At 42.0% G+C, this 25,315-nt stretch overlaps 1 protein-coding gene across 1 annotated transcript in view; it reads left to right on the top strand.

The window, feature by feature from the left end:
- Positions 1-25,315, top strand: part of ZNF76 (zinc finger protein 76) — a 161,310-nt gene that overhangs the window by 83,004 nt on the left and 52,991 nt on the right. Inside the window, exons 8-9 of the mRNA XM_069238803.1 lie at positions 23,319-23,444; positions 24,163-24,342. Coding sequence (XP_069094904.1) covers positions 23,319-23,444; positions 24,163-24,342 — 306 coding nt within the window. The remainder of the gene's footprint in view (positions 1-23,318; positions 23,445-24,162; positions 24,343-25,315) is intronic.

Raw genomic sequence — 25,315 nt, 5'->3', positions numbered from 1 at the left:
ATTTTATGTATTTACTTCAAATCTTGAACTTGTGGTTCTAAAAATAAAGTAAGAAAAGATAAATTTCTAAATAAAAACCTACTGGCCTGGAGTAAGTCTTTGAGTGTGTGTTCCTCATTTATTGCTTGTGTGTGTACAACAAATGCTTAACACTACCTGGCTATCCCAGGATGCACCCTTCTGCCCACTCCCATGAGGATGAGACCCCTCTTTCGGTTTCTGACCTCCCTAGCCCTCCCCTGGGGTGTGGCTACCTCAGGGCATCATGGTTCTGAGGAAACCTGTTTGGAAACATGTTTCCGCTCTCTGCTTCCCATGCCAGCCTGTATACCTCTGCATAAAGCAACCCTCCCTCCTTGCATTACACATCTGCCATTCATAGGAGACTTCACATTTGAAGCCTACCTTTTGGGACTAACACCCAAGTGGCTTCGTGCAGGAGGGAGGTGGTACCTCCCCGGCCTGCAATCACTCATTGTTCTTCCTGAGAGTTGTTAGCAAGTCTCGCCAGGAGGATAGAAGGCTGTCTTGTGGAGCAGGTTCCACGTGTGCCTGGTAAGGCACCTGCATTTTAGAGGCAGCAAAGTAACAGCTTTGCTAAAGATGCACGTGGCAAAAAGTTATATTTATTTTGACTTAAGAAACAGGTCGGGCTTAATGTAACAAGTTGTTTAATACCTTGGAGTGCCCACTTTGATTGCACCGTTCAGGAGTTAGCAGGGCTGAGGTCAGCGTGTAACCCTCTACTCACCAATTGGGAGACCTTGTCTTTCCACAGTAAAACAGTGGTTTGTGGTGTTTTACTGCCAGGACATGCACAGTACATGTCCTGCCTGTGTCATATGTTGCACCCTGCCTTTAGTACTCTGTAGACCTGCTGGAGTGGTGACTTAAACACTTGTACAGGGGAAGTGGTGACTTTGCCATTGCTTTAATTGCAAAGTCTGGCTAGCAGTGTGGGACTTCTCTCCCAGTCTGCACTGGCGGGCTGGGGGACTCGTTTCATTTGGGAGACCTCTAGGGTGGCACAATCTGTGCTCCAAGCCCTAGGGCACCAGTCAGTTGAACAGCCATGTCTTCAGTGCCCTTCAGAATTCGAGTAGACAGGAGGAGGTCTGTAGTTGCAGGGGCAGATTGTTCCAAGTCTTGGCCACCAGGTATGAGAAGTATCCACCACTTCTGCTGCAGTGGATACAGGGTGTGTATCTGAGGAAGAGTGATGCAGAGCGTAGAAGTCTTGAGGAGTGGTGGAAGCTGAGGCAGGTCCCTTGTTGTGTAGAGCCTTGCATGCGTGAATCAACAGCTTGAATTAACATCATCTCTGTACGGGAGCCAGTGGAGTTTTCTGAGGTAGTGGTGATGGGTGTTTGCCAGCAGAGGTCGAGGATGAGTCTGGTGGCGGTGTTCTGGATGGTCTGAAATCTTTGTAGGAGGTTGGTGGAGAGAGTTGGCCTAGTCAAATCGGCTGGGGATGAGGGTCTGTGTGATGGCCGTTTTGTGACCTGGGGGAGCCACTTGAAGATTTTTCGTAGCATGCGTAGGGTGAAGAAGCAGGCAGAGGAAACTGCGTTGATCTGGGATCTTATGGTCAACGGACTGTACAGGATTATGGCGAGGTTTCTGGTGTGTTCCGCAGGGGTGGGTGATGGTCCTAGATCTGTGGGCCACCAGGAGTCGTTCCAAGCTGAGGTGTTGATGCCAAAGATGAGTGATTCTGTTTTGTCAGATTTAAGCTTCAGACAGTTCTCTTGGGTCTGGATGTGGTGGGGTCTTTGGAGAGAGGATGAGTTTGGTGTTGTCTGCATAGGATATGATGTTGAGTCTCTGGGATCAGACAAAGTCGGCCATTGGTGTCATGCACATGTTGAAGAGGGTGAGGCTGAGCGATGATCCTTGGGGGAGGGTGCAGATGATGTCTTTGGGTTTGGAAATTAAAGGGTGCAGATGGACCTTTGGAGTTCTCCATTTGAGTGCATCTCCTTGGAATCCAATGTGGTGTAGACTTGTGATCAGTATGAGCAGAGATACTGTGTCGAAGGCCATTGATGAGGAGGATGAGTGCGTCCATCTTTCTTTGGCCGAGGAGGGTGTGGATGTCATTGGTTGCAGCTATGAGGGCGGTATTGGTGCTATGTTTGTTGCGGAATCCGTCAAGGAGGTGGTTCTGTTCCAGATGTCTTGTGAGCTTTCTGTTGATGGCTTTCTCCAGGACTTTGGTCGGGATGGGGAGCAGGGAAATGGGACAGTAGTTTTTGAGTTTGCTGGGGTCAGCTTATGGCTTCTTGAGTAGAGGTTTCACCTCGGAGTGTTTCCAGTCTTCGGGGAAAGTGGCTGTGATAAGAGAGGTGTTGAACAAAGTGGTGAGTTTGTGGTTGATCCTGTGACTTCCAAGATTGTAGATGTGGTGTGGGCAGGGGTCCTTGGGAGCTCATGAGTGGACAGTGCTCATGGTGGTGGTGTCCAGGAGGGTGAGCTAGTTCCATACTAAAATATTTTATAGTTTGCATATTTATTTCATAAATACTTGTTTTTGTATTTCTGTGTAATGTTTTTAGAGTCAAGTTGTAAAAAGTGCTCATGTTTGGTCCCGATTTCCAGCAGTGATTCACTGTGGGGGGGAAGGCATAGAAAGGGCCACTGCAATTATGCAGCTGGAAAGGGCCAAATTATGCAGCAAGAAAAGCCAAATTATGTTGCACATTATGTAATAGTATTACTTCATTATGTTCATCATTTTTAAACGTTGTAACACGGTCTGGGTATTGGTTGCACCTCATTAGTACCTAAGTATAGGGTTAACCAACAGAAAGGTTGACCAGTCCAGCTTTCCAATGTGAGGCAACACATGCACTGCATTTTTAGTAACTTTTGAACGGTTTGATCTAGAAACAATTTTCTTTATTAAAATCTGGCAATTATACGACGAATGATGGATTATATGCAAATGCTGCAAATCTATATTTATGCGAAAATCACATCAGCCGCAAAATCTCATAATTCCAGTGGCCCTGGGTATAGAACATAAACGTGTATGAACCGTTGCTTTACAGTCTTTGATCATATCGAGTGATAAACCTTCAATTTTGAAATACTTTACTAGCACTCTTAAGTCTAGTAGTAAATGACTGAAGTGTGGCCCTCGCCCTCTTTTATCCTTAGCACATATCATGGCAGAAGCAAAGTCATTCAATCCCATAATGTCCTCCACCTCATTCAAACTATACATAATCAAAAGGAACCTGGATAAAATGAAGACGAAGAACTGCGATGAGAACACTTGATTGACTTGAACATCCCTCAAGGAAGGTACACGATATAGAATTTCAAGTGGACTACCTTCAGGAGGCTGCGAAACACTTCGAAAGTAGAAGCAGCAGCAGTGTTACACTGTTTGGTCCCTGAGGGCAAAGATAGAAACATCATAGTGCTATTCTTAACACGTTTTCCTGTCAAAGATGCTAGAACTCTCAACAGACGAGCATCTAAACATCTGCCTTCCTTCAAAAACTAGTACTGCAAGAACTCCAAGCTAAAGGGTATGGTTATCTAATTTCTGAAATTCGCTCAAGCAGCTATCACTGTAAGGTCCAAATAAAAAAAAAATAATATGGGGTGGACATAAACTCTACATTTCTCAAGAGTTAGATATGACAAAAGCTACAGCAGTGATGAGGAAAATATTCCTATTTTTAGAATATACTTTATTGATTAAAAATTAAAAAAACATTTTTTTTTTTTTTTAAGTCACAAAGGACAACTGTCGTATATAAAATAAACACTGCAGTGGAGTACCCCCTGTGGCCCCTGGCACTGGCTTTCTGCCAGCCATGAGAAGGCTGGTGGAAAGCTGACTTGTAATCAGCCAGGCAGCGCTGAACCACAATCCTGGAGGAGACGGCTGTCCCCTGGCAGGTCCATCCACCAAATTTGTAATGTGGCGGTCGGATCATGACAGTTGCGGGGGTCCGACCATCACTGCGAGGCCCTTAATTCCCTGTTTAAAAAGAAAGGTTGTTTGATAGGTTGTTAAATTAACCATACTAATACTGAGCAGTTCTTATGATAATCTTCATTTCTTTAGGGAGATTCTATGATTTTTGTCCTGCCAGGGAAATGTGTAAAGGATCTGATGCAGTTTATTTACTAGGGGAACCATAATTAAGAAATTATTGACCAAAGGTTTTTTTTTTTTTTTTTTTTTTTTTTTTTTTTTCTTCGTTTTTTTTAGTTCCTGGATTCAATGCCTACATTTTATGTACTGTTGTTGCCATGAGAGACCTGAATTACCCAATATCACCTTGGTTATTTAATAATTTCACTTCTGACTTGTCTTCATTGAGAGTATATCCAGAGACCTTTCAGCGTTCATCGATTGTATTCATTGAATCTTGAATCGACTCGGCAGCATCTTCAGTCTTGACTAATATATCGTCAGCATACGCCCCTGTTAACTATCAGGTTCTTGAATCTAATGACTTAGATATTATCATTTGATCTAATGTTGTTCAAAAGATGTTCCAGGGCTAGTAGAAATGAGGAAGGAGGGTGCATCCTTGTCTGGTACCCAGAGGAAAAGAGTTGGAAATAATTCCTCCTACTCTTACCTTAGCACTGAGTTTGAAGTACTGTGTCATTACGAAATTAATACATGCTACTCCTAGGTTAAACTTCAGCAGAACTATATTAATATAAGTCCAGCGCAATTGACCTGGTTGATAGAGGCAAGAGGCAGGCTATGAGGTAAGATGGGCAAGTCAGGCATTGGTAATTTGTTTATTAATCTCTTGAAGCGTCTGTACTGGGGAACGACTGCACAGGTCTGATAGTCTAAATGGAGAATGTACCCCGCCCTTTTAGGTCCAGTAGAGGAGTCAGACAGGTCTGTATTTTAGGTACATTTGTGTTTTATATATCTCAACTCCCTTGATTCAGTGCTGGCGACAAGTGGAAAGGACCTTCCAAATGGTAGAGTGTTGCCCAGTTCCTGTTTTACTTTATGCAGATGATGCGTATTTAATTGCATGCACCTCTGATGAAATGCAGACAATACTTGACTCATTTAATGGATTTATGAGGGAGTTCAAATGAAGGGTTAACCACCAAAAATCATATGTTATGATCTGTGGTCCAAAATCTAAAGCATATTCATGTAAATCTAATCTAGGTGGAATCCCAATTTCCAAGGTGCAGTATTTTAATTACCTTGGCATTATCTTGGAGGGAAATTTGAGATGAGATAAACTCCTGACTAGGAGAGCCTGTATCTTCACATGGAAACTTGGCCAGTGCCTATAAATGATTTAATTTTACTGTATAAAAGTAAATGTTTTTCCCTGGGTAATTACCGGGGTGGTGTGTGGGGTTATACCGGGGAACTTACATATTATAGATAATTAATTATTGTACAGTCTGCTAGCATTCTCTTACAGCATTCAGTTTCATTGTCCACCTTGAACTTGGGTTACTTTTCTTGGAAGCTATAGTGAGGGTTGCACCCACCTCCTTTTGCTCAATATCTGGCATTCTGCCCATACCAGATTTTCCTGATTAGACCTTGAATATTGCATTAGGCAAGATCATATTGACTCTATCCCCTAGTTATCTTATGTTAAGAGGTATTCCAAACTTGTTTTATTCACCAAATTAAATTGATAATAAATCCAGGAGCTTGGTGAAATCTCTCTATTATAAATATAGAAATCATGATAGGCTTTGTAATAGTCAATCCATGAACTCGGTCTGTTGATTCCTAGCGATAGGGACCCAGTGAAGGGATGGAATCATATCTACTATGGGTAGAAAATCCTGAACACAGATTTTATCCGACCCGTTTCAGACTGCACTTTGCCCTTTCTGGTAGCCTTTCTGCAGCAGAGTACTTTGGTTTCTACTTTACCCTGATGTCCCTTCAACAATAGCTCAAAATAATCTCTTGCTCACTTTTTATTTTAGACGCAGGCACCAATTTATATGCACCATACTGCGTTCAAATGGTCTTAGATCTCATGTTTCAAGTTTGCAGTCTTTACAGCTTCAGTTTATTTGCCAAGCTATTAATAGTTATGTTCAACAAGCACTTAGGATAAGAAGAGAAAAACATTGCTGGACTTTTTAGAACACACAACCTTTTAGTCTTATATCTCTGAGCAAAGTCTGCTGTTTTTATTCTACATATTTTTAGGATCCTTAATTGAATTTTAGGCTGTTTTGATATAAAGCGATACATGTATGATTTTGTGCCCTTTATGATTTTGTTTTTTGTTAGACTGTCGCATTGATTGCTTGATTGATTATACCTTTTCCTGCGTTTATGCTAATGTTTTTATCTTTTCATGGCTCCCAGCCAAATAAAAGCTATTGCCCACGACTAAGCCCAGTCAACTTTAGCCAATGTATTTTTTACATCTAATGTAATAGCAGTTGTGAGGGTTGTAGTCTCTTGTGCTTCATAGATGATATGACTTAAGAGTCTAGTGTTGTTGCTTGAAAGGCCATGTTTGTTAAGAAACTCAATTGGGATGGATGAATTAGTTTGGAGATATGTCATTGCAGTCTGTTAGCCAATATCATAGTATAGATATTTTAAAGTTTGTTTATTAGGGAGATTGGCATATAGTTTTTAGGTAAAAGGGGTCCTTGCCCTCTTTAGGAATTACTGTTTTTATCACCTCTGCTGGTGTACCACACACTATACTGGAGTTTGCAAACAGAGTGTAAAGTTATAATAAAGAATTGTTTAAGAAACTCCCAAAGGATTTATAAAATTGAGATGAGAAGCCATTGGCTTCAGGTGCTTTACCTTTCTTGAGTGACTTAATAGCGTCAAGAATCTCAACATTTTTAATAGGGTTATTGGTGGAATTTCTGTCTTCGTCATTAAGGAAATGAAAGTCAATTTTATCTAGAAGTTTATCACATTCTTAGTCACTTACCGATTTGCTAGGGGAATACAATTTCTCATAAATTTCCTTGAAGATATTTGCAATTTTATGAGAATTTGTCTGTATACAGTTGTTGCTGTGTTTAGTTGAAGTGATGGCATGTCTTTGGTGTTTGAATTTCAGGTAGGACCCGAGCATTTTGTCCACTTCATTTGCTTCACATAGCTTATTACTCTTCTGTTTATTAATCCAAACGCCTGCTCTTCTACTTGGGATCAAATTGACAGACAGATTTATTACTTATGCTGTTGAAGTCTTAGGAAGGATCTGTTAATAGTTAAGAATATGACAAGCTAGCTGCAACCATTAGTTTAGATAGTAGGGCCACATAATAATTATCAGGCATAAGAGGCAATAGTCTGAATAATCTATTTGAGACTCTAAGTGCAAAGGCAGCTCCATAGTTAGAAAGACATGCCGAAATGTGAAGTCCTAAATGTACGTAGACCCAGAGAAGTGCAAGGTTAGTAAACAGATGCTACATATTCACTGTAATTATGTTTCACAATAATTAAATTAATGCTTTGAACTCTTGCTAAAGGTCTTCTGTGTGAAATGGCCACTTCAGATTCAACTTTATCATCCAGAAATGTTATTAACTTCTTATAATCTGTGAAGATGTGTGTGGTAACCTCTGCAGTGATATGACCTGCAAGGGACAATTGGACGTTTATTTTTCAGTTTGGCGAAGTGCTAGAAAACCCTTCCTCATATCCACTGTAGCTTTAGAATAGTCTTGGGATATGTAGGCTTTGTCACCATTTCAGTTAATGTGGTTCTTTTTCCTTATAAATTCAAGAGTATTTTCTACATGCTGGTACTTCAAGGACCTAAGTACTATATGTCTAGGTTGTTTATGGTGCAGATCTCCTCTAGGGATTCCAAAGATATGTAGATTCCCCCTTCTGTTCCAATCTTACATCTCTGATACTTACTTCTAAAGAAACACAGTTTTAGTTTTAAAAGAAGAGATATTTTTTCAGATTTCGTTTGACTCCTCAGGGGTACTTATCCTGTCTTATGCCTCTGCAATTTTGTTAATCCATTTCATTTCCAATCTAAAGGCGGAGATTTCTTTCTACATCAAATTTGTACTAGCTGTGGGCTACTTGGCTAATTTATGTACTACCGCTAAGCTCTTTAATATGATGTCCGTGGTGTTATTGATGTCATATTTGCTTTTCACTAGGGAATCAGGGTTAGAGGTGGCTCAGCTTTAGAACATTTGAGGTTTGACTTGCTTTCCTTTTCAGCCATTCTATTGTGGTATGTGTATGGAAAAACTGTGGTCTGTAGGAGCTCAGAGTATTGTAAGACTTGTGTTCTACCACGTGCAGTAAGACACTTGATAGACTTGATAAAGTTTATCTGATATGATAACTGACGAGAGCTGTAAGGTGGACCCTTAATGATAATATATTTATGGTTTACAGTATATGTAACAGTTCCAGGCAAAATTGGTTGTTACAGTTCATTATTAGATTATAGTAATCACCAGTGAAGTGAAAAGTTTCCTAGAATCGTTAGGCCTCTATGGATTAGGATGTATTGTTCTGAAATGCTCCGATACTTTTATATCAACAACAGGCAATTCAATCTATGTTTCTGTAGCTTACTTTGATTTAAATAGCACTCCTTAATTAAAGAACGCAAGCTCAGAGGGTTGCTTTAGATGCACCTTCCCTACTCACAGTCACAATCAAGAAATGGGTAATACTGCCAAACAGCGAGTGGGAATCTGCCATTTTCTGACCACATGCATGTAATCTGAAAAGATTGCTGATAACGTGGGATAGAAAAAAAGGCCAATGTGCGTAGATCTTTAACTGTTTATTAGGTTGCATAAGTGGGAAGAGGAAACCGTGGGACGTTCCTATCTGACAGTGAGGTACAGCAAGGCTTCAAAGATCAGAAGATCATAATGCACCAGTCTAGCACTCAACAGAAGAAGATATGTCGGCTGGCATCATACAGGTTGCACACATAACTCATAGTCTCAAAAGGGAACGGATAGTAGTAGAATGGGAATCTTGTTTGAGAGTGACCAATCCGTTTCCTGTCAAAGTAACGGTTAGCTGCGATCACTGCTCAGCAGTGTGGTGCCGCCATTTTGAGTGAGGGTTTTGTGATGTTCCATAGAAGTACAGTGGTGTTGTTATTTTCCCCTGTGTGTCGTGTCTTTTATTTCTTCCCTCGGCCTTCCCTCATGTGTCTGTGCGCACGGCTGACGCTGCGCGCGGGGGTTTTGGAATGTTGGGGGGGAGGAAGGGGGAAGAAGGACGGTTGGGGGCATTCATGTGAGGAAATCAATAAAGAAGATGTTTACCTCACTTTCCGTCTCCTCATCATTACACAAGAAAATTTTGGCGACGAGGATGGGATCAAGCAGCAAAATCGAGGTGCAGGCTGTGTTCACCGTTCTGGACAGGCTTATCCAGTACATTCTTCGAGTTTAAGTCATGTGAAGAGCCCGAGGTGTGTCAGCTCTTATCCACTCAGGCATCTGAATTCTTGCCAGCAAGTTATTACCTCTTGACCCTGATATTCTGGCTTCTGAGAGGACTTTGTGAGCTGAACTGTGAGTGATTAACCCTTTACATGCCCTGAATTAACTAATGTGCTATACCTGAAACTGCCACAGGAGGGAGCCAGATCCTAAAAAGTGATATTTATAGTTAAAACAGGCATTTTACAATCTAAACTTGAGGAGTTAAACAATTTGATAGATCATTACCTATAAATTATAAATAAAACCCCAGAAAATTAACATTATAATGGCTGGCATAATGAATGCAGTGGCAATGCCAAGTAGCTTTTTAGATGTTCCAGGACCCCTGGCAGAAAGCTGGACACAATGGATCAAATGTTTTGAAAAACATTTGGAGGCTATCGATGGAACCAAGTATGATCCAGCCAGAAAACAAGCCATGATGTAACTGTCTGGGGGTAGAAGGAAAAAGGTTGTTTGATTGCATAGCTCCTGTTGAGAAAGAGGAGGAGGAGGAAGATCAAGAATGGGATGTGTTCACTGAAGCCAAGGCAAGAATGAAAAACTACTTTGATACGACTATGAGCGTTATTATGGAAAGATATCATTTCTATTACCGTTACCAAGCTCCAGGCGAGTCAATTGAGTCATATGTCGCAACCTTGAGGATGTTAGCTACAACATGCTCATTCAGAGACCTGGATGAGATGATCTGCGATCAGGTAGCTATGCGCACCACTTGTATTAAAGCGCAAGAAAAACTGTTGTGCCATCGAAACCCCAGCCTGGAGAAGGTGGTATCAACCATTAAAAGTATGGAAAGATCTGCAAAGGGAATAAAATTGTTGCGCAAACCTGATAACCATTCAGCAGATGTCAATCTGATCCGCAAGGAAAGTGAATCATCTACAAGTCAAGTAAGGAAAAGCAATAAGAAAAGCAGTTCAAATTCAAGCAGCAACAAGATGACATGTTATCGCTGCGGATCCAGTACCCATTTAGCATCCAGCAATGGATGTCCTGCCATCAGCAAAAATTGCAAAGGATGTAGAAAGGTTGGACACTTCCTTAAAGTTTGCAAGTCTTCTCATGTGAAGAAAGTCTTCAAGGTGGAAGATTATAAAACAGACGAAGACTCAGACGACAATGAAATGATGGAGAATTTAGTGTTGCTTGTGCCCATCATCAGTAAGGAAGACTTACATAATGAACCCAAATGTACATCCATGTAAATGGGGAGTGTGGAAATGCTAGTTGATACTGGATCCAGAATTATTATCTTGTCAAAGAACACTTATGAGACCTTAGGATGTAAAGCACCGCTACAGGTTAGCAAGGTTATTCCAGGAGCCTATGGAGGTCACAAAATAAAACTAGGAGTATTTAATGCTGATCTGAAGTTCAAGGACAAAAGTACATCCTCAAAGGTGTTCGTGGTTGACTACAATGTCAACATTCTTGGTTGGTTGGAGCAACAGAGCCTGAGGATGTTGATCAAACCATGTCAACCATCCTACGTGTTCAGTATTCAAAAAGACAGTTTGGGAAACATTCTTGAGGAATACAAGGAAGTATTCAGTGGAAAACTGGGATGCCTAAAGAATTTCAAAATAAAATAATTTTGAAGGAAGACGTGCAACCCGTGAAACAACGTGTAAGAAACATACCTTTGTCTGCCCGCTCTGAGATCAAGGCTATTCTAAAGAATTGGTGTGATGAGGGAATAATAGAACCCATCAATGCGTCCGAGTGGTTGTCGCCCGTGGTCCTGGCTAAGAAAAGGAATGGCTCAATCCGTTTATGCATTGACCTTCGCCAACTCAACAATCACGTGGTAGCTGATTGTCAACCATTGCCTCTGATAAATGAGATGGTGATGACTTTGGATCAAGCAAAGTTCTTCACTAGTCGATTTCAGTGCAGCTTATCATCAAGTTCAGTTGGAGGAAGGTTCAAAGAGTTACACAGCGTTCATCACTCCTGAAGGAGCTTACCAATTCTGTAGATTACCTTTCGGGCTGTGTTCGGCATCTGCGGTCTTCCAACGAGTAATGAATCAACTTTTTTCAGATATGGAAGGTGTAAGGTCATTTCAGGATGACATACTAGTCTACAGTAAAACAGAGGAAGAACACCTGTCTATTTAAAAATAAGTTTTACAGAGAATTCAAGACAGTGGTCTAACGCTACAAAAAGACAGATGTAAATTTTTCAAAGGAACAGTAGAGTACCTTGGGCACCTAATTGATGAACAAGGTGTTCGACCAAAGCCATCCCTAATATCTGCAATTTCAAACTCACCAACCCCAAGTAACAAGGAAGAACTTGCATCATTTTTAGGAATGTGTGAATTTCACTCTAAATTCATACAGAATTATGCTACAAAAGTGGAACCTCTTCGGAAAGCTAACAAAGAAGGATGTAGAGTTCATATGGGATGAGACATGTGAAGAAAGCATGAAAAACATAAAAAAGGAACTTCAGCTAGCACCTTCCTTGCAGTCTTTCAGTGTAAAACTACAGAGCATAGTAACCACTGATGCTAGTCAGGTTGGACTGGGGCGGTGCTAAGCCAGAGAGTGGCTAAAGAGGAAAAAAGTATTGTTTTGCTTCACGAAAACTGAGAGGAGCTGAGTCAAAATATTCAGTAATTGAACGTGAGCTTTTAGCCTGTGTCTGGGCTGTTACAAAGTTTAAAAGTTTTCTTTGGGGAAAAGAGTTCATTTTGCGTACTGATCACAAACCATTAGTTAGCATCCTAGATGGAAAAGGTTCGAGTAACCTATTCCAAGAATAGCAAAGCTTGTGTGTAAATTACAAGAGTACCAATTCAGAACAGAGCATATTGGTGACAAAGCGAATGTTACTGCTGACTACTTGTCACGTGCACCATGTATTAGTGAAACTGATTGTGAAGAAAACGAGTATGATGATGATGTTCTGGTTGCATGTTTGTTTAATAGTGAAGAGCCCCATAGTGCTATTACAAAACAAGAATGGGAGGAGGCCACTAGAAATGACAATGTATTTACAGAAATGAAAAAGTACATAATGGAAGGCTGGCCGCTTGAAAAGCGATTGAATGAAACATTGCAACCATATTGGAAAATTAAAGATGACATTACCATTGTTGATGAGGTCTTCCTCAGAGGTGAAACCCTTATTGCACCAATGTCATTGAGAGGGAGGTTGGTGGCCCTAGCACATGAAGGTCATGTAGGAATGGCAGGAACTAAACAAAAACTTAGGGAAAGATATTGGTGGCCAGCCATGGATCGTGACGTTGACATATTTGTCAGCCAATGTTCCGTATGTGCTAAAGCAGACAAAACCATGTCTGCTCACCATTGTCCAATGTTATCTGTTGAGTTACCCGAAGGCCCGTGGATAAAAATCGGAATCGATTTTATCGGGCCAATTAATGTTCTTCCCCTAAACATGCGTTATGCCATTGTTATTATTGACTACTTTAGTAAATGGATTGAAGTAAAGTTTGTGTCACAACCCACCACGTCTGAGGTGACGACATTCCTGAAGGAGGTGTTTTGTAAGGAGGGCTTTCCACGTCAGCTGGTTTCAGACAACAGAGTGCAATTCCTGTCACAAGAAATGACCAAGTTCCTGAAAGTAAATAATATAAAACATATGCGGTCATCCTTATACCACCCCCAAAATAATGGGCAGGTTGAGCGGGGCCAATCGTTTAGTCAAAGAAACTATTCAAACGGCATTAAGGTCTCACATTCCTATTGAAGCAGCTCTTAGAACTAGACTATGGTCATATCGCACCACTCCACACAACACCACAGGCAGAACACCCTTTGAGTTGCTCAGGGGTAGAGTGGCCATCACACAATTGCAGCCGTACTGGTCAGTGGCATGGGAGAAATGGGAGACAAAGAGCTTAAAGGAAAAGGAGATTGAGATGAGGAAGCTAGTTGACCAACGTCAAAAACGCATGCGTAGCAACTATAATGCTAGAAATGCAGTCACAGAAATGAATGTGAGTGCTGGTGATTTGGTGAGAGTGAGATCTCGGAAGAAAGGAGTTAATATGAGCAAATACAGTGAGGCAAGGCGGGTGGTTAAAACTATTATTACAGTTTCCAGCATAATCTATGGCAGTGCAATAAAATGTAATCCTCTTTCTCTGAATTAACTTGTGCCAATCATTGCTTTGGGATCTCCGATATTCAGGTGTAGTGACCAGAGTTATAGAGAACTGTTCTTTCTGGCCGTTATTCACTGAAAATGATTCACAAAATTGGAGAAATAGAAAACATTGAGCAATGCCTCTCACTTAGATTTGGCATACAAATATGGTTTACAGTAATTACATAAGTGTCATTCATTGGCAGAGGACACTATCCCTTGCCATGAGTCTTGTCCGAGACTCCATAACTTAAATAATAATATCAAAACTGTTTCATTTAAAATCAGAGGAATAAATGACAATCAGAACACTAGACAAAAATGTATCACATCTGCAAAAACTAAACAGAAATTTCGTATTTGTCCAAGAAACACGTGTAAATAAAAAAGTTCAAACCACTAGAATAAATGAGTAGGAGAAATAGTGCACTCAAAGGCAGAGAAAAAAAGAAAAAGTTAATTCAATATAATCTCACAATATATATATATATAATGTGTGTGTGTTTTCTCAATTGCATGTATGGCTGTAGATAAATATGCTTTGTGTACGTCTGCCATCTAGTGTTGGGTCCGGAGTGTTACAAGTTGTTTTTTGTTTGAAGAATCTTTTTTTAGTCATGGGATCGAGTGACTCCTCTCGGTGATAATGCGCATGGGCATCAAGCCCTTTATTAGATTGTTTTCTCTCCACCGTCTGGTTCAGACGTGTGTTCCTCTGGCTCTGATTTCTCTCGGCTCAGTCCATTCTGAACTCTTCTCTTCCATCTTTCTATCAGCAATGGTATTGTACCTCGATTGCGTTTTCTCGTGGTGCTTTGTCGGTCCAACTTTCAGCTTTGGGAGCTCAGTCACCGCCCTTTGGGGCGTCCTTGCCCATCTCTGGCCTACTCCGCCACATGGAGTCGGACTATGCAGGGCTAATGAAACATACTCCATTTCAGTTTTGCACTCAGTGCCACTCTAAATTTCCCCTCACGGTCGAACAGAGTTGAGCAGAGTTGTGACGCCTGGCGTTCCGTTTGCTCGAAGAAAACACTCCGGGACCGAAGAACTCGTTGGTTGAAAATGGCATCCAAAACTCCAGACGACACACCTGATATCTTCGGGAAAGAACACGTGCAGGAGGAGCCATACCAAAGGGAGGCCTTCTCCATTGAGGACTCTGAGTCAGATGGACAGTACGACATTGAAAGTCAACCTCTGACTTCGACGCAACCTGTAAGTAAAATAACCTCTACTCCCCAAAGACTTTGAAAAAGCCCCACCAAGAGGTCACTGGACCACCACTGCCTTCTGGCATTGGTCAGATCTGAAAATCTCCTTCGGATGCCCTGCCTCCCAGCCTGGCACTGAAGGTAGCCAAGACTAACTCATCATCGGGATTGAGCTGACCCGAGTGCTTTGGCACCGACCAAGAAAGCCTCCACATCTGCTTTGGAGCTGACCCCTTTGCATCAGAGGAAGTCTTCTGTACTGAAAATTTCAAAACACAAGGCTGTGCCTCATGAGGGCTCTAGTCATTTATCCGGCACTCCTTCACCAGTGTAGCCAATTTTAGAGGTCATGGGTGCTTGTCAGCTCCAGCTCCACCTTCAAAAAAATAACAGGAAGAATCATTGCTTCCCCCCTCTGTTCCATTAAAGAGGAAGTTAACCTTTGAAGAGACCCTGGACATTCCTCCACTCCCAAGAAAAGGCATACAAGGACAAGGCTCCAATTCGGCCAGAGTTTTTACCACCAGGTTCATCTTCACCTCAAGACGATGAATTAGGTGACACACCTCATGAGCTGGATCTATTGGACTCCTTTGACCAGATCCCATATTACCAAATAATCACGATCTATACCTTGAACAACCATCACCACTTGAAGATTCTACATCATATCAGTAGGTGATAGAAAGGGCAGCGGCATTCTACAATGTCCAGTTACACGCTGACCCTATTAAACAGGATTTCCTCTGACACCCTAACAGCTTCAAGCAAAGAAAGTCAATCCTCCCCATGCTACCCGGCATGCTTCGTCATGCTGATGACATTTTTAAAGAACCCATAAGGTCCAGAGTTATTACCCATAGGGTTGATTTAAAAAATACAAAGCAGCACCTACAGACCCTCTGTTTATATGGGCTCAAATCTCTCCTGATTCTATTGTGGTCAGCACTGCACAAAAACGTGCTAATAGTCACTCCAGGAGATTGACCCCCCGACAAAGAAAGTAAGGAAACTAGAGGCAGCAGGAAAACAGTAGCAGCACAGTTTGCTAATCACTGGCGTATCGCCAATTCACAAGCACCGTTAGCACAGTGCATTAGGGCCCACTGGGACAAAATGGAGGATCTCCTTCAGTACCTCCCAGAGGAACATCACAAAAGGGCACAAGAAATAGTGTCAGAAGGTCAGGCTCTTGCCAACAACTCCATTTGTTGTGCAATGGATGCTGCAGATACAGCAGCATGTGGTATTAACCCAAGCATCATCATACGCTTGCATGCTTGGCTTAGGTGTTCAGCCAGAAGTAAAGCAGGCAGTACACAACATGCCATTTGATAGGGAACACCTATTTGGACAACAAGTAGGTACCACACTTGAAAAACTTAAAAAAAGACTCTTAGACAGCTACCGCAATGGGGCACTAATGAACACTACACAACGTGTAATTTGCATCTGCCACCATTCAGGAGAGGCTTCAAACCATTGTCTACAGAGCCTTCCATCTCCCAAACCAAACAAGCCTCGCACTTTTATAACAGCTGTTCCTTTAGGGGATCATACAGAGGCACAAATAACAAAGGCAGAGGTAAGGTATCCACCTCCCGAGGATCTGCCTCCTGTACCTGGCAGTGCCTTAGCTATACCTTCCACCACCTCACCCCTCTCCGGTAGGGGGAAGACTAAAATACTTTATCCACAGGGGTCTGATATCACCACAGACCAGTGGGTCCTTTCAATTATCCAACATCGTTATTGTCTGGAGCTCACTTCAAGTCCACCAAACATTCCCCCTTGAACTCACAAATTCTCACAAGAACACCTTACACATCTCAAAGAAGAAGTTCAATCCCTCCTTCTCAAAGGAGTCATAGAACCAGTCCCCTTGTCATATCAAAGATCAGGAGTATACTCCCTATAATTCCTTATACCAAAGTAAGACGGATCACTCAATCCTTGATCTCAGACAGTTAAATCTCTACATTCTTTCAGAGCATTTCCATATGGTCTCCCTCCAAGATGTCATTCCACTGCTACAGCAAGGCGACTTTATGACCGCGTTAGATCTAAAGGATGCTTACTTTCATATTCCCATTCACCCAGCACACTACAAATATCTAAGATCTGTAATTGAAGGAAAGCATTACCAGTTCAAGGTTTTATCTTTTTGAGGTCACAACTGCTCCCTGGGCCTTCACAAAGTGCCTAGCAGTAGTTGCTGCATATCTCAGATGTCAACACATTCATGTCTTCCCTTACTTGAACAATTGGCTCATCAAAGCCTGTACGTTACAACACTGTCATCTACACCTTCAGCTAACAGTGGATCTCCTTCACACTCTGGGATTCACAAACTTTCAAAAATCCAATCTCCAACCTTTGCATATACGGCCTTATCTAGGAGCAGTGCTAAGTGCGCAGTTAAGGTTAGCATATCCAAGTCCAGTTTGGATTCAAACTTTTCAAACCTTGATTTCCCAGTTACAGGAAGACCATACTTAAACAGTGAAAACTATGAAGCTACAATTAGGAATGATGGCGTCTTGTATTGCCATCTTACCTTATGCCAGACTGCACATACAACCCCTATAGCAGTGTACATCTCTTCAGTGGTGTCAGTGTCATCTGGAAAATCTAGTGTTGTTGGACCGCCAGACTCATTGCTCTCTACAATGGTGGAATTCCACCAACCTCTCCAAGGGACAGTCCTTTTTAGACCCTTCTCCTCAAATCATTCTATAAATGCATTACAGACAGGTTGGGAAGCTCACCTCCACTACCTCACAATACAAGGTCTATGGGATCCCAGTCATCAGTCTATATATATCAATTACCTGGAAATTCAAGCAGTCTTTCTAGCCCTGAAGGCTTTTCTTCCATGCCTCTAGCACAAAGTGGTTCTAGTCTGTGCAGGCAACATGACAGTCCTGTATTATCAGCAAAAACAGGGGGTAAGGGTACATGTGCATCTCAGCTGCAACATCTTGGTCAAACAATGTAGAAATGGTCAATTCATCACCACATTCACTTAGTGGCAGAGTATCTCCCAGTCACTGACAACCAATTTGCAGACCAGTTCAACAGGATGCAGCAACAAGTCCACAAATGGAAACTCCACCCACAAGTTCTTCAACAGTACTCCCTAGAATGGGGAACACCCCAAATAGACCTCTTCACCACCGCAGAAAATACAGAATACCAAAACTTTGCGTCCAGATACCACACCCTCAGTCCAAGGGCAATGCTCTATGGATGAGTTGATCAGGGATATTTGCTTATGCTTTTCCGCCTCTCCCACTCATTCCATCTCTAGCTCGCAAACTGAGTTAAACATCACAGTGATCCTTGTAGCTCCCACATGGGCACGTCAACCTTGGTTCACAACACTTTTGGATCTGTCCATAGTTCCTCACGAGAAACTCCCCAACAGGCTGGACCGTCTTTCTCAAAGTCAAGGTCAGATCAGACATCTAGATCCCAAGATGCTCAACCTTGTGATATGGCTCCTGAAGTCATAGTGTTCCATTATTTAAATTGTCCACGAGAATGCATGGACATTCTTAAAGAGGCACTTAAACCTACAACTAGACAGTGTTATTCTGCAAAATGGAAATGTTTTGTATGCTACTGTCGCCCTAAACACATTTACCCACTCAAAGCCTCAATACAAGACATTGTTTACTATCTGCTGCATTTGCAAAACGCAAACTTATACTAATTTATTCATCTTCATTTAGCAGCTATAGCAGCTTACCTCCAAAACAGACAATACGTCTCTTTATTTAGAATTCCAGGTATCAAATCCTTCCTGGAAGGTATTAAGAGTCATTCCACCCAGGGTTCCCCCAGCAGCATCCTGGAACCTTAGTGTTGTACTTATGAGGCTCATGGGTCCACCTTTTGAGCCTATGCATGCATGCCCTTTACAATTCCTTTCATGGAATGTAGCCTTTTTAGTAGCTATAATTTTCCTAAAACATGTAGGTGAACTCCAGGCTCTAACCTTAGAAGACCATTCTTCAGGTAACACAGACAGAGTAGTTCTTGTTACCAGTCTTTTTCCCACAAGCAGACTTGGTTGCAGAAAGAGACTGACTTGGTTGCTGAGAGAGCTCTTCACACACTAGATGTTAAAAGGGCTCCTATGTATTATATTGACAGGACCAAGAAGTTGAGGAAATCCAAACAACTTTTTGTAGCATTTTCAACGCCTAATAAAGGTAACCCAATATCAAAAAAAGGTATTGCCAGTGTCGAGACGGGCCACTCACCCGAAAAGCAGGATGTCTCCAGGGACGATGGTATGCCCCTCGACCTCCTGGAACACCTCTTGGCACTTCCTGGTGGACACAGAAACCCCAGCAGGTGTCCCAAGAGAAAGAGACAAAACACTGCCACATCTTGCTAGTCCAGCCATGCACCCTGCATCTTCGGGGGGGGGCAGGTTGTTGTTGACAGAGTGATAGTAGAGTTAGTGCACTCAACTTCCTTGAAACTGAATCTCTCTTTCTGATATGGGCATGGGAGCGGTAGAAGAACACCGGGATGCTCCAGCACTTTTCTTGGATAATAATAACTGTTGGCACAATTACTAAAGCTGCATTACCAAAAGTCCAAACTGAATACCCTAACAGTAAATACTGCCCTGCGACACTAGGGCTGGCTTCCAACGATTCATTGTTGCACACTACAGTTAGAACTGTGGTTGCACTTATCATGTACAAGAAGGACAAACAAGGGCATTAATTATATCACGTATAACATTCCTGCATGCATAGGGTTAAACTAAAAGGAACAAAAACAATCTAAGAAATACAAATGTCCACTCTGGGTTTAAACAGTTAGGGTGCCACAGTTTGGTTTGGTTTCACTGTGTGCGTGAAAAACCCTTCAAAAGCAAATTCCTCAAACCTTAAACACAGGCACGAATGACATAATTTAGATCCAAGAGTTATGCTATCAGAGAAAGAAAAGTCACGTAAATGCTCTTTTAAAATTGCACTGTCACTTTTTGTAGTGCTTGAGCTCAAGCAGATTTCCTGAAGCACATTTAGGCAAGAACTACAATAATAATGTAGATTGTTCAGAAATGCATTTGTCTCTTCAAAATAAGCACTCTGCCAAAATACGAGGTCTGAAATACACCAGCTGTTCTAGGAAAGCGCGGCGCTCAAAGAACAAACTCCCTGGAGAATACTATTCACTTAGCTGCAGTCTTTTCCGGAGTGCTGGAGGAATGCCTGGTGTCAACTGGTACAGGAACAAAGAAGAGAATTGCCTCAAAAGTCCTGAATATGAGGATGACAGCAGGAGCTGGACTGCCAAATCAGATGCTGAGATCAGGAAGCAAAACAAAACCAAGCAGGGAGGCATGCTTCACTCTGCTATTTATAGACAATCAGGAAAGCAGTTGAGTTTCCACATGTGGATGAGTCACCACATCCAATTAGAAGCACATGTCTACACCACACCCAATTAGAAGCACATGTCTACACCTGCTCACATTAGCAAACAAGCATTGATAAAACGAATTGTGTAACACAGCACGTTATGTTTACTTAGAAACATGAACAGAGGTATGATTTAACCCTAATCCCGGGGGATGCTGACAGATAACACAGGAGGCACCTTGGGGATTCCTGACACCCAGATGGATAGTCAAATGTATTCAAACTTGTTATGCCAAAGCCAAAAGGCAGTTACCTATTACTCCCAAGGCACACTTCACTAGAAAGAAAGGTGCTTCTATGGCTTTTTTAGGTAATATCCCGATAGCAGATATATGTAAAGCTGCTGAGTGGTCTACACCACATAAATTTACCAAACACTTTTGTGTAGATGTATTAGCACTCCAAAAAGCCATGTTGGCCAGGCAGTGCGCAGAACACTTTTTCAGTCAACTGGAACTCCTACAGGCTAGCCATCGCTTATATGGCGGGCCTGCTTTACAGTTTATGCAAAGCATGTGTATCTACAGTCGCACATGCCATCAAACAGAAAATATTACTTACCAAGTAGACATCTGTTCGTGGCATGTAGTGCTGTAGATTACCATGCCCCCTCTCTCCTCCCCAGACACCTGTGGCGGTTGTAGTTACCTTAACATATAACTACTGTACATATGTAAATATATTGCATGGACATCTCTTTACTCTCTATAGACTCCTTCATCACACACCTGCAGGAAAACAGTCTAACAAAGGACTCAATGCCAATGTGCAGTATCATCAAGAGGAGGAGTCACTCGATCCCTTGACTCAAAAAGGTTCTTCAAACAAAAACAACTTGTAACACTCCGAACCCAACACTAGATGGTGGTCTTATGGCAAGCATGTGAATCTACAGCACTATGCCACAAAAAAAAATATATATATATATATATAATTATATATATAATATTTTCTTTTGTTAGGGTTGAGTGCAAAGCACTCTGTCCCTGGTGTGATCTCCTTTCCTTGTGGGCTTTTAACCACGCTCATGTCAAGTCCATCAGTTTGGTTGGTTCGTAGACTTGCCTTTTAAAATTAGCTTGATTTAATTAGTGGAAAGCATGCATATGTCTTCCCTTTTCCGGTGTTTAGCCCGCCTCGAGCGCACCAGAAAACAACTGAAATCAAGAGGCTCTGTGTTTTCCATATGGTTTCTGCACTACTTTTTCTCTTTATTTTGTAGGCAGCGCGATCTCGCTGGGCAGTAGTAGAGCACTTTGCATGGCATTGACCCTGTTACATGGATATTTGCACTTTTGCCGGTCATATGGATAATTTAACTTTTGCCTTCACTGCAAGAGAACTTCTGTTTCCTTTTGTGTGTTTGCTTTGCACTCATGGCGGCCGTCGGCTCTCTTATGTGAAACTGTTTTACTTTTCAGTTTATGTGGCAAGAAACGTCCGGTTAGGAGTTTACAACGCTAATAGCTTTAACTCAAGCAAACGTGAGACCAATTGCATTGCAAATGCTTGTTTAAATTTTTTTTAAATCAAGGTAAAATACCATAGAAAAAAGAATTACGTTTCTAGATAATTACCTCAAAGCAAGGAAGGAGAAATCCAAAAGCCCTTCAATCAAGGGCTAAAAATAAGATGTTATAATCAACAATTTGAATATCTTAGGTATTCAGGGACTATGTCTGAGGGAGAAGATGCTTAAAAAGTCACAACTTCACTCCTACCTTGCCTTCGTCCCCCATGAGCTTCCCTCATCACAATCTGCCCCACGAGGGAGCTGATATAATTGAGCTGGAAATAACCCACAGTATATTAGCTTTGAATAAAAACAAAAAAACAAGTAACTATAGTATTCCTGTGTAATATTATCACTCACTAAAAGGTGAACTAGAACCTAAGCTTCTCTCTTTAGTCAAGCACTTTAAAAACACACGTAAAACCAAATGGAACGTTCATGTAGGCAATCATCAATGTCACCCACTAACTGGATAATCAAGAGCTATCAACCCATTGCATTCTTGACACATCTCGACTCTGTGTTCCCTCATCTAATCTACCTGGGCAAGTTTGGCATCATCTTGGGCTGACACTTGACATCCAGTGCCACCTATTAGCCATAATTATATCACTAGCGGAAGGAAATAAGCAAAAGCATTGGTGTGGGATTGCCTTGAATGCAGCAAAAGCCTTTAACAGAGTGCAGAGTGGAATTGACCGACCTCTTTAGAGTGCTAGAATGTAATGTACTACTCACAACATTAATAAATTATACCAGATTGCTCTACGTGTATCTCTAGCATCAGTATCTATGTGAATGAGTAGGTTTTCTGAGAATTGACTACAAAGGGATCTTGACTGGGATGACCATTTTTTCTTCTCCTGGTAGTACTGTTTACGCGCTCCTGCAGACAGAAGGAACCATCTCATTGATGGCATCACAGTCCAACCCCATGAATCATCTGTGGGTATGCTGATGATGTCTTCTTGATTGTCAAAATAGACCTTAGTGGTTGATGTACTAGTTTTCTTCTCTTTTTGTTTTTTTAAGAAATGTTTTTTTTGTTGTTTTTTTTTAGGTGTCCGTTGAGGGTTTCCTTCATATGTTTACTCACAAATTTCCAAAATTAATTATATGTAGAAAAAAGGCACCAGATTTGTTTTTGTGATAACTGTAATTGAAAGAGACCACTTTTAGTTTTGACTGTCTCTTTCAAGTAAGTATTTTCAGGGATCTCACTTTTAGATGGGGGTAGTCACAGTTTATGAATTTAGGGACAATACCCCTGGTATAAATCTAGGATTTTGGAAAAGTAAATAATCGTTTGTGTCCTCCTCTGCCTTTTCCTTCTTTCTCTTGTCCTCTTTTGGTTACGTACACTGCTTTGAGGCAGTCTCAGAGCAGCTCAAATATTGTCCACGCATCCTGCATGACCTATTTCGACGTAGCATTTAGCAGCCTTTTCACTGTATTCTTCAAAAATCTTGTTCTCTTCAAGCATGCCCTCCATGTTGCAGATTATGTACCCAATCAGGGTGCCTGCAAGCATCAGATGACCTTTACACATACTTTTCCTTGCAGGATATGGACTGAAGAGCCATGTTCGAACCCATACAGGAGAGAAGCCTTACAAGTGCCCGGAAGATATGTGCAGCAAGGCATTCAAGACTTCAGGTGACCTACAGAAACATGTGCGAACCCACACAGGTGACTTGGAGTTTTAGAGAACACACAAACACTTTGGTGTCAATGGGGTACTGATAAAGGTTATAGGGTTCTTCACCCTTACCACCAGGGCAATGCACCACACTCAGCAGGTGTCGGGGAGGGTATAAGAAGAGGAGGTTGAGCTGACTTATACCATGCCTCCTGATGGAGAAAAGCCTGGTTCCAGCAGGATTCCTTGCTGAACTCTTGGTGTGGATGATAAAGGCATGCTCACCTTCGACTCTGTGAACAGCATTGTGTGAGAGAAGCAGATGCTCCCGCCGGACTTGCTGTACCATTCTGGGTAAAGTGGGAGTGCTGCCTGAGTCTTTCTGAACTGCACATATGTTGTCAGAAAGGTTCTCAGTGGTACCGCTTGGCACAACAAATGGAATGCACGTTCTCATCCCCGATGTCCTGCAGCCTGCTTACAGGAAAGGGGAGGGAAAGCAGAATACATCTGAAGGTGACTAAAGTATGCCTCCCACAGATCTGAAGTCTACCAGTGGCCTCAGACACTGATTACATGTTATCAGTCATACCACACTTTTTAAGAGCATTGACTGTTCTCCTGGAAGTTGATTATCCTGAGAGAAGGCTTTAGGGGCTCATTGGGTCAGGGAAATCAATAACCACTTCTTGTAAAGTGTGAAGAGTCTTTCGATGTCCTTGTGCAAACTTTAAATGCTGCTTCTCTTTCTGTTTCGGGCCCGGGAAGGTGAACGCCCTTTCATGTGTCCATTTGAAGGCTGCTCACGCTCTTTCACTACCTCCAATATAAGGAAAGTGCACATCCGAACCCACACGGGGGAACGACCATACATGTGCCCGGAGCCTGGCTGTGGACGAGGCTTTTCCAGTGCCACCAACTACAAGAATCACATGCGAATTCACACAGGTAAGCCCTGTTTGCTATGAGAACATACTGTGAGAGGTTTGGGGCATGAAGTAGTTGTCCTGCTGTCAGTGGAGTAGAGGCGGGGGGAGGTCAAGAGTGTGATCGGAGACTGTTCGAAGCTGATAGCCAAAGGGGAAGAGTTAGTCAATGGAGGTCAGCTGTGTGGATTGTAGGTTTTGGGGGCTGGAGTAAGGAGGAGAGGGTTAACTAACCAACAAGTTGTCAGTTGGTGAATAGGAAGGCAAAAGAAGAAAAGGGGCTGATCCACTTTAAATGTATCATCGTTGGCTATAGGAGGCTGTTTTTTGGGGGAGTTAATTAATCAGATGTTACTGAGGCTGAATGTGTAAGATCAAAACAATTGGATAGGCTTGAGGCGTGGGGGAGTGGTTGAGTATTAGAACAGAAAAGACCATTGGAAGAGGTAGGGCTGAGGAGCGCGGATTGTGGGCTTTAGCAATGGAACATCATCAGAGACGAGCTGGAGTGACGGGGTTTAGAGATGGGCTGTTTTGTTGATCGGGGAGGCCAGCAAACCAGTTATCTATTAGCTGTTCGCTAGAGATGCTGCAATGAGGAGGTTGAACTGACCAATGACTTGTTTAAAAAAAAAAAAAAAAAGTGTGTAGGTGGAGGGTGCTTGGGCGGTGTATGATTACATGCCAAACGTTGGTGGACATAGATTATTCTAGAATGCCAGTCATGTTTCAGAGCCACTGAACTATTGGATGGTATTTCACTGGTTTCAGACTCTTGAGAAACATTTTATGTACTCATAAAAATATAGAAGGATCCATGGTAGAGTAGCGCCCAGCAATGAAGGACACCTATTTTTGTAGATCTCTCATCTCTCAACATTGTGAAGCTTGATGATGGAGTTCTCCACTGCAAGCAGAGTCTATACTTTTGACATGGTGGCCTAATAATGATCCTCTGTACTGCACAAAAGCCAGGCTTTTTAGCCAACCACTAG

This window comes from Pleurodeles waltl, chromosome 6 (genome assembly GCF_031143425.1).
Source record: "Pleurodeles waltl isolate 20211129_DDA chromosome 6, aPleWal1.hap1.20221129, whole genome shotgun sequence".
Classification (NCBI taxonomy): Eukaryota; Metazoa; Chordata; class Amphibia; order Caudata; family Salamandridae; genus Pleurodeles; species Pleurodeles waltl.
Note: the sequence above shows the minus strand (reverse complement) of the source record. Positions and strands in the feature narration are given on the sequence as shown.